The 10,442-nt window shown below is 50.7% G+C and overlaps 1 protein-coding gene across 1 annotated transcript; it reads left to right on the top strand.

Moving 5' to 3' along the window:
• Window positions 1-594: 594 nt before the first annotated feature.
• FOXA1 (forkhead box A1) lies at window positions 595-5,714 on the top strand. The gene is made up of 2 exons (XM_054715615.1): window positions 595-786; window positions 3,017-5,714. The coding sequence occupies exons 1-2, from the start codon at window positions 715-717 to the stop codon at window positions 4,370-4,372; spliced, it is 1,428 nt and encodes a 475-aa protein (XP_054571590.1). The 5' UTR covers window positions 595-714; the 3' UTR covers window positions 4,373-5,714.
• The last annotated feature ends 4,728 nt before the right edge of the window (window positions 5,715-10,442 follow it).

Here is a 10,442-nt window from a genome sequence, read left to right as displayed (position 1 = left end):
TCGAGTCCGGGCTCCAGCGCCGCTGCCCCCGCTCCTCTCCGGCCGCGCGGGTCCGAGCGGGAATCCTCGCTCGCTGGCCCGCCCGCCCGCCCGCCCAGGCTATTTTTCTTTTTTCCGCTTCCAAAGGGGGTCACCCCCCACCCCCACCCCACTTCCCTCTTCCCCCAGCCTCCGGGCTTAAACCAATTACGCCGCTTGGCAAACAAAGTGAGGGCCGGGTTTGGGGGAGGGGGCCGGGCGGGAGGGGGCTCCGGGGGCGCGCGCGCGGCGGCCGCGCCGCTGGGCGGGAGGCGCGGCGGCCGGCCTGGCGGGCGGCTGCCTCCTCGCAGGTGCACCTCGGGCTTTGTAGGTGCGAGCGTCTTTGTGCGGCGGACAAATGGGGAGAGGACGAGGAGGTGGGCACTCGAGCGACGTAAGATCCACATCAGCTCAACTGCACTCGTCCCACAGAGGCCGCCCGCTCACTTCCCGCGGAGGCGCTCCCGGGCGCCGCGCTCCGCGGCTGCCTCCCGCCCCCGCCCGCCGCGCCGCCGCCGCCGCCGCGCACGCCGCGCCCCGCAGCGCCGGGCTTCCTCCCCGCCAGGGCGGCGTTGGACCGGCGCGGGCGCTCGGGTGACTGCCACCGCTCGGCTGCCCGCTCCCCGCCTCGCCCCTCGCGGCCGCCTGTCGCTTTGCACGGGGCTGCATGGTCGCATCGGGGCGGGTGACTCCAGGATGTTAGGGACTGTGAAGATGGAAGGGCATGAGAGCAGCGACTGGAACAGCTACTACGCGGACACGCAGGAGGTGAGAGGCGGGCAGCCGGCGGGACAATCCGGGGGCCCGTGCCGGGGTAGGCCGGGCGAGGCGGCCGGGACGCCGGGCCGGGCCGGGCCGGGTGGCCGGCGGGCTGGGGACGCCGCCTCTGTGCCACCGCTGCCCGCCCACCCGGGGGGGCCCCGGCCCGACCTTGGCCGGGCCTCGGTGCCGAACCCGCCGCCCCGCGAGGGGGGTCCGGGACGCGGCGCTCGGCGCTGGGAACGGGCGAGAGGATTCCAGGGTATTCTGGGCTTTGAAAGCACCCGCCCTGGAAGCGTTTTCCACTTCCGCGTGGAGAGCCCGCGCCGGAGCCGGCCCGGGGTGGGGTGCCGCGGGCGGGCGGGCGGGTGGGCGCTGGCAGGAGCTGGAGGCCACCCTGACAAAGCCGTAATCTGCCCACAGGGGCGGCCTCTTCCTCCCGCAGGTGAATCCGCAGAGGTGTTCTGATGAAAGCTCGTTGCCGCCAAGTTGAGCGACTTAATAAGGAACCGATTCCAAAATTGTATAAAACTTCTTCGAAGCTCTGTTTGAGAAGCGTGTTCGTTCTTCTCTAGAACCGCTGGGTGGCGCTGGTGCAAGCTGGCTTTTCCTCCAGGGGAACCTGTTTCTCTTCATTGTCCCCATGGTGGCACGCTCATAGAGTTTATTTTACGGTGTGCACAAAGGGACTGCGAGGAAAACCAGGTACTGGCAGGGCCACCACCAATAAATTTCTCTGGAAACAAGTGGTGATTGCCTCTCAAAAAGTTTATCATTGTTGAAACTGCCTTGGACAATTTCGGGGAGAGGAAAAGAAAAAAAAAAGTGAAACATAGTTTAAGACAGACAGAAAAATATGGCATCAGGAAATATTGTCATGGTAATTAATTGATTTAGATTTGTGTATTTATATCTTCACAAACTTAACTTGAGTTTATTTGCATATACCATAGCAGAGTGTGCCCTGTTAAATCTGTTCACCTTTTGTTTTTAAATAAAGTCATATTTCCTGATGAAAACAAATTTAAGAATATCATTATTTTTATTAAATTATCAGAGAAGTAGCTGTTACATGTCTGGACTCTATATTTTTAACATATCTATTGCATTCCAAAATTTCTGTGGATAAGGGTTTTCTCCTACTGGTGATTTTAAAAGGAGCTCAGAACTCTTTCCCCGGGTTTAATTCAGATGCAGTCATCTCAACCCACTCGTTAATTAAGCCCTCTGTGGAAAAGGGGGTTCCTTACAGGTTAAAGCTGAGATTTGGGAAGTAAAAAATAAGTAGACTTTGATTTTGGAATTTTAAAGTATTTGAAAACTATTCGCCAGGGTTTAAAATCATCAGCAGCAACCATGTCAATATGTGAAAAAAAAAAAAGATGATTATTTCAACAAATCGTGTCACAACATTTTCTTAGGGGGCTGGAAATACGTAATGAAATTAGTGCACATTTTTGAATGGCTTAAAGAAGTGTATATGTAGTCATGTTACAGTTAACTGCATTGCTATTATCATGCAACCCTTCCGGACCCTCCTCCTAGTGTAGGTCTATTTTATATTGTTTTTCCAAAACCTATTTAACCTGCAAGTTTCTCTCAATATTACAGTTGCTACAGGTAGATGGAAAATACTGTTTCTAAATATAATAAACGGAAAGTCGCCATTTGACAAAAACTGCTAAGACGGTAAAGCCAGTTGAGAAATGGATAGTCATATGGCTCTGAACGCTTTATTCTATCAAGAGAGTTTAATTAATAGCCACCCCACAGATACACGGCTGCTATTTGGCCAGCCAGCCTGGCAGGTGCCCGTGAGATGGGTGCTGAGTGGTCGCCCCGTTGCCCACCCGCGGCCCTCTAACGGTGGAGTGAATAATCGGAGGGTCGGAGATTAATTCTGTTTTCGGAGTTTTGACTCCCTTTAACCAAAGGGCACTTTCTCTGCGGAGGCCTCCTGGCCGGAAGGAAGAGGAGAGGGAGAGACCCCAGACGCCAGCCCCGGAGTCTGGGGTGTAAGGGGATCGCACATGTTCCTGGGGACGTCTGCTGGGAGCTTGTCTTCCATGCCTGTCACCTAGGATTTTTCCCCCACCGGGCAAGGCATCGCTCCTTCTGGGGGGCGCGCCTGCCGGTTGGCCCTGGGTAAGGGGTGTCCTATGCTCTCCTCCTGCCTTGGGGCCCGCGCACGGCTAACTCTGCCCTTCGGGGGCCTCTCCGCCCGCTTTCTCCCCTCCAGGCCTACTCCTCGGTCCCGGTCAGCAACATGAACTCGGGCCTGGGCTCCATGAATTCCATGAACACCTACATGTCCATGAACACCATGACCACGAGCGGCAACATGACCCCGGCTTCCTTCAACATGTCCTACGCGAACCCAGGCCTGGGCGCCGGCCTGAGCCCCGGCGCGGTGGCGGCCGGCATGCCCGGGGGCTCCGCGGGCGCCATGAACAGCATGGCAGCGGCGGGGGTGACGGCCATGGGGACTGCGCTGAGCCCAGGGGGCATGGGCGCCATGGGCGCGCAGCCTGCGGCCTCCATGAACGGCCTGGGCCCCTACGCCGCCGCCGCCGCCATGAACCCCTGCGTGAGCCCCATGGCCTACGCGCCGGCCGGCCTGGGCCGCAGCCGCGCCGCCGGGGGCGGGGGCGACGCCAAGACGTTCAAGCGCAGCTACCCGCACGCCAAGCCGCCCTACTCCTACATCTCGCTCATCACCATGGCCATCCAGCAGGCGCCCAGCAAGATGCTGACGCTGAGCGAGATCTACCAGTGGATCATGGACCTCTTCCCCTACTACCGGCAGAACCAGCAGCGCTGGCAGAACTCCATCCGCCACTCGCTGTCCTTCAACGACTGCTTCGTCAAGGTGGCGCGCTCCCCCGACAAGCCGGGCAAGGGCTCCTACTGGACGCTGCACCCCGACTCCGGCAACATGTTCGAGAACGGCTGCTACTTGCGCCGCCAGAAGCGCTTCAAGTGCGAGAAGCAGCCGGGGGCCGGGGGCGGGGGCGGGGGCGGCGGGGGCGCCAAGGGCGGCCCCGAGAGCCGAAAGGACCCCTCGGCCTCCGCCGGCGGCGGCGGCGGCGGCGGCGACTCACCCCTGCATCGAGGGGTTCACGGGAAGGCCGGCCAGCTAGAGGGCGCCCCGGCCCCGGGGCCCACCGCCAGCCCCCAGACTCTGGACCACAGCGGGGCGACGGCGACAGGGGGCGCCTCGGAGCTGAAGACTCCAGCCTCCTCGGCTGCGCCCCCAATCAGCTCCGGGCCTGGGGCTCTGGTGTCGGTGCCCCCCTCCCACCCAGTGCACGGTCTGGCACCCCACGAGTCCCAGCTCCACCTGAAAGGGGACCCCCACTACTCCTTCAACCACCCCTTCTCCATCAACAACCTCATGTCCTCGGATCAGCAGCACAAGCTGGACTTCAAGGCGTACGAGCAGGCAATCCAGTACTCGCCCTACAGCGCCTCGTTGCCTGCCAGCCTGCCGCTGGGCAGCGCCTCGGTGGCCACCAGGAGCCCCATTGAGCCCTCAGCCCTGGAGCCGGCCTACTACCAAGGTGTGTATTCCAGACCCGTCCTAAACACTTCCTAGCTGTCCTAGACCAGGGGTTCGTTTGTTGCAGGAGAGGGGGGGGAAACAACAGCAAACAAAAACACACATACCAAGCTGGCGACAGACAGCATAATAAAGTACCAACTATTTTAATTTCTTGGTGTGTGTGTGCGCACACTCTTTTTCCCAGTGCAAAGGACTGTTACCTTGTTGTTATTCAAATGCCTGTGCATATCAGTAGGAAGAAAACCGACCCCAAGCCAACATACGTTTTCCCTGCGAAGTTTAATGATCCACAAGTGTATATATCAAAGGTTCCTACTTCCTTATCCCTTTCTTTCCTCTTGCCCCGTCCAGACACATTCTAGTGTGTGCAGGCTTTATTTAAAAAGAAGAAGAAAGATGGTCAAGCTTGTAAAATATTGGTTTGTACTTTTTTCCCCCCTCTTCACCTGACCCTCTTCTCCCCTCCCCACCCCCCCCCCACAAGTTTACAGGTCTATGGCAATACTCTTCACCATGAGAACTCAAAAAACAAGTAGACACTATGGGCTGTTAAAGGTATTGAAGGACAATACTGCTATTATGTAGCAAAACATAAACAGGTTATAAACATCAGAGCCATTTGTTTCTCAGCTTACATTTCTGATCCATTCAGATAGCAGCTCTCTTAAAATGAAATACATATGTATTATGTACTGACATTTATGCACATGCCCAGATATGTAGACATCCTCCGTGTATTTACATAATTCAGAGAGGTAATAGGTAGGTGGTATACATGCTACATTTTCAAGAGTTGCCTGACCAAGAAATTACAAACACCCCCCCCCCTTCCTTGTCCTGTCTACCCACAGATAGCCCTGGGAATCAATTCCCCAAAAATTGCCCCTCTCAGTAACTCTGCTCCTTACTTTGCAGAGTGCCGTGGTCATGTCATTCTGAGGTCAGATAACATGTATAAAATTAGCTTCTATGTATCTATACCATTTAAAGAATATTTTTCTCCAGAAAAAAAAAAGGGAATATTACAATGTTTGAGGAGAGATGTTATAGGGAGCCATATTTCAACACTTGGTTCAAGATTCCAAAATCCAGTTGATTGTGGTAATTTTAATTCTGTCATCGTGTGCGTGTTCATTCAGTGTTAATGCACTTTTCACAGTTGGACATGGTGTTAGTATAGTCAGACGGGTTTCATTATTATTCCTTTTTGCTTTCTCAATGTTAATTTATTGCATGGTTTATTCTTTTTTTCTTTACAGTTGAAATTGCTTTAAATGATGGTTAAAAATACAAATTAAAATGTTAATTTTTATCAATGTGATTGTAATTAAAATATTTTGATTTAAATAATGAAAATAAATTTTAAGCCGTGGAACATGTTCTTGATCACTTGCAGTTAAGGACTTTAAATAAATCAAATGTTAACAAAAAAAGTATTTTTGTTATTTTCCTGAATTGAATCCAAAATAGATAATCTGAATATGATATTTTTCAAAGTCTGGCACTGAATATAAATGACAAAAAGGAAAATAATCTAAAACTTGTTTTGTTTATGTTTGTTATAGGAACATGTAGTTAGTAAAAAAAAAAAAAAAGGTTAAAGAAATTCAATAAAACTGAATAGATAAACTGATTTAATATCCCAAGAATTGAGATTAAGATTCCTTATTTTCAGTAATGTTTACTTCAATTTTTGACATGGGCTTAAACCTACTATGTTTCCTTTGAGATCTACCGGTGGATCATGGACCTCTTTGAAATTAAATACACAATGAAATAAATACAATTAATTTAACTATCCTTCCCTCTTTCCCAATATACCGTTTTCCTTTATCTGGGAAGTATTTGAATAAAATATCAGGTGTGGCTGTTAAAATTAAGTTGTCTGCAACAGAGAACCCCGAATCCTCTTTACATTAAAAAGAGAAGCAAAACTTAACCATCACGGTAGCTTTGCAGGGGACAAGAAAGGCCAGTTAATTCACTCCTGCAGGGGAAGCTTTGTGCCACCAGGCCATTTCACTCGCTGCTATTTTGTGTTGCGTGAAGATATTTTTAAAATATTGTTTCTAAAAATATTGTTCCAGAGAAGTTAAAGCGGATGATTTCTTTGCCTTCTAAGAAGCTTTAAAATGCAACTTCACACCCCTACAGTTGCTTGAGATCACAAAATCATTAATCTCCTTTGATAGTAGGCTCACTTTCCAGTCCACCTATTTCTTTGTAAGTCTTGTTAGGATTGACATCGACAATAACAACACCAGCCCGAGCCGAGGCCGGCCTGCCTGAGGCCCTGTGTGAACCCCATCGTGGCCAGGGCTTGAACTTGGACAGCTTTTACTTTGATCGCCCCACTCCACACAGAGGACAAGATAAAAAGAGCCGTGTGAGTCCCTTAATTGTCGAGTAATTGCCTCCCCAGATGAGAGAAGGGGTGCCATGTAGCACTTGAGAAAAATCCAGAAATCCCCAAACCCCCGCTCTCACCTCCGCTAATGAAAGGAGGAGAGGGAAATGACTGGGTTTGAGTAATTTCAAAAACCCAATTTGGAGGCCTGGGAAGGACACTAAAGGTCCAAAGAGGATAAAGCTTTCCAATCCCAACAGTTATTTATATTTGGATAGCGGGTAAACAGGCGTTGGCAAATCTGAATTCCAATTGTAGTATAAGGCGTGAGCTTGGGCCTCGGGATTTTATCCGGACACACGGACTCTAAAGCGTTTTTGCGAGCGCGCCCCTCCGCCTGGTTCCCTCCCCTCTCTCTGTGGTCCAGCATCTGAGTTTCGCCCGCACCCGCCGGCGGTCCGTGGCCTGGGCTCTCGCTCCCTAACGAGGCGGAAACTTCTTCTGGGCTTTCGGGGCGAGAAGCCTGGGCTTCAGGCTCACGGCCACTTTGGAGAACTGCCTGGTGCTGGGGCGGCGGATCTCGGGCTTTTCCCTCGGTTTTCGGCCGCCTCTGGGAAGGGAGACCCCGCCGGGCATCTTCCGCCCGCCCCGCCACCTCTGGGCGCGTCCCTGCGGTCCCCGCGCGGGCCGGGCCGGGGCGGCCGGTTGCCGGGGAAGGAGGGCCGAGCTGGACCACAAGCATCCCGAGGTGACAAGCGCAGTTAGCTCCTCATTGTGTGGGCATTTTCCCCTCCTAGCGAATAAAATCTGTTGAGCCCCAGACTTAAAAGTCAACAAAGAAGGCCAGGCCCGTCGCGAAGGCTCTGGCGGCCCCAGCGCCCGCGTCGCCGCGGCGGCCCCCGCTGCGTAATCCTCTCCTCGGAAGCCCAGACACACCACCGCCGCTGCGCCCGGGGCCGGGGCGCCGGCCCGGGGCCAGGGGAACAGCTGTGGCTCCGAGGGGGAGTGCTGGGACCCTCCTCGAGCGCACCGCCTTCCCGAGACCCGCTCCCCCGCTACACCCCCTTTTCCGTGGAGCTTCTGTGTTTCTGCACCGAGGATGCTCCCGCAGACCAGGGCCGGAAAGGGGGTGCGCACCGCTCAGCTGCGAGGCCCCGGGCTGGCTTTATTTAGGAATTTCGCCCGAGGTGGGGGAGGGGTCCCCGGGGGAGGAGGGAGGTGGGAGCGAGGGAGAAGGGAAAACCTTGCCACACACCCAAGTGCAGAAAGCTCCGGAGGCCCTCAGATCCGCTGACAACGCTGCGGAGCAAACACTTAGAGAAAAAAAAAGAAAAACGTTTTAGGAGTGAGTATAGTGCCTGGAAGGAAACTTCACATGTTACTTTCACCTTGTTCCAGGCCTGAAACATTTTTTTAAGTTGATACAAACGAAAAGACAACTAACTATTATAGACAAGGAAAAAGAAAAGCTCACCAGTTCTATTCAGCAGAAACTACACAACTTAGAAGTGTTCCCAAGTAGAAGGCAGCTCGGTCTGTTTTCCACATTATGGCAAATACAGTGTTTAAATCAAGGATGCAATTTAACTCACATGGTCCTACACGGTCCCCTCATAGCAGAACGGACTGCTGAGAATTATTATGGGAGGAAGGATTAAACAAACAAAATCCTATTAAAGTTCTTAACTTCTGTTTTCATTTTCTGCCGGCCAGATACCCAACTGATTTCACTGAAAGTAGAAAAACATGGCGTTTTTACAGGACTCGAACAGATTTGAATGAACCATAGCACAAAAGTAATTTTGGAGTGACAGAATTTTACCTCGTTGTTTTGGCACTTTTAAAAAGTTGGTCTCAATTCCACAAAAATGCTTATTAAATTTCTTTATAAAAAACGTCTCCAATCGATACAAATTCCATTCAATGCAGACTAAAGTAGGAGACCTGTAGCCTAAATTAATTAACCTTTCCTCAGGATCAATTGGTTTTCTGTTGATTTAGAAGTAATACTGTAGAACATTTAGCCATAATGTATTTTAATGTGATACCTCAATATGTCAAGAGGAAAAATTTGTTGAAAAGATAAAAGTTATTCATTAGATGCCTACTAAATTTGTAACAAACTATTTTACCTTCATAATTAAATTTTAATTGTTTATTGAATTGTAGTAAAATGTGTTTTGTAACTAAAAGTAGTTAAGATAATGTTTAATTACTTCAAGATAATTATGTGGAGAAAGGTGATTATTTGTAGGCTATCTTGGGCTGAATATGTAACTACATTATGCTGAAATTTAGAAATAAGTTTTTTTTCCCCACATGGTAAGAATCATTAGCATCAATGGAAACTCACGAGAGTAAGACTGTAATAAAATTAAACAACTTGTAAGATATTACAATCTTCCTATTTAGAAATAGAATACATTTGAGGAGATACAAGTTTTCCTTAAAGTAGCCATTTATGCAAATTTTATTTTCTACTGATGATTCTATTTGTTCTATTCAAATAACATTTAATACTAGATTACTTTAAACATTGTTTTTTCTCCTTCCAGATGGTTCAGTTCGAGGTCACAGTGGTTCCACGGGTGTTTCTCCTTTTAGCTCCCAGGCCAGCTTGGTTCACTGACCTTTGGACAGCTCCCGCTGCAGCCTTCACCTTGTTTGTTTTTTTGTTTTCCTCCAGCCAGCAATCCAGCGAGCAATAAGAGGGATGGGGGTGGAAAATACCTAGGCAGTTCAATTTTAACTTGAAAATGCACACATTTTCCTACTGTATGTGTAAAACTCTGACCAGGGGGAAATCCTCACTCGCTGCCTTTCACTTTCTAACTTCCTCATGGCTCCAGTTATGTCAGCTGTAACCACACAGTGTAACAGCAAAGCCCCTGGGGAGCCTGCGCTCCCCTCTGCAGCCCTGGAAGGTGAGGCGCATCACTCTGTCTAGATGCCACTGCATGATATTGTGGGGTTTTCTGTGTTCTAGTCAGAGTATGAAAGCAGAACCCTCTCCCTCCACATCCGGTAAGGAAAGGGCTTAGAATACGTGCTCGAGGACCTAAGGGTTCGGGTGGGATGCTGGTCAAGTCCATTTCAGAACCTGGCCAGGGCCATGGCAGGCCTGACTCCGAGCTCTAAGTGTGGGGTTGCTTTGGGTTGACTTCCTACTTCTCCCTTCAACTGCTCTTCGAGATTATACATTAGGGGCTTTTAGATAAATTTTTAAAGATTCCAGCCACCAGGAAAAACAACCTGAAAATACGCCCCCCCCCCCCCAAAGCATTGCCTGGAAATTGGAAACAAAACCTTCAACTGGAAACCTCCTTAGTTTTTGCCTCCTCCCATGAAATTTTAGTGCTTGTTTAATCAGGTCCCAGGTCAATTCTCTCTCTCTCTCTCTCTCTCTCTCTCTCTCTCTCTCTCTCTCTCGTTATTTGCAAACACAAACAATTTAATGACATGTATGGAAGGGGCTTTGTGGTGGTTTGTATCGGTTACATATTTACTTTTAAGGACCCATTATGCAAGAAGGAGGAAAGAGGCTTTTTTGCCTCATTCAGGTGAGTGGGGCGCTTTTGTAATATTTCCCTGGTTCTGGGTCCCACCTGGGAGCCTTGGGCTTGATCCCCACAGCCCAGCTACAAACGCCTAACCCAACAGCTGCTCAGTCCTGAGCACCTTCCCCAAGCGCTCTCCGCCGCTTTCTCCTGGGTGGAGGCCCATTCGCAGGCTCCGACGGCGGTGAGCCGTGCTGCA

This window comes from Eptesicus fuscus, chromosome 5, assembly GCF_027574615.1.
Source record: "Eptesicus fuscus isolate TK198812 chromosome 5, DD_ASM_mEF_20220401, whole genome shotgun sequence".
Taxonomy (NCBI): Eukaryota; Metazoa; Chordata; class Mammalia; order Chiroptera; family Vespertilionidae; genus Eptesicus; species Eptesicus fuscus.
Note: the sequence above shows the minus strand (reverse complement) of the source record. Positions and strands in the feature narration are given on the sequence as shown.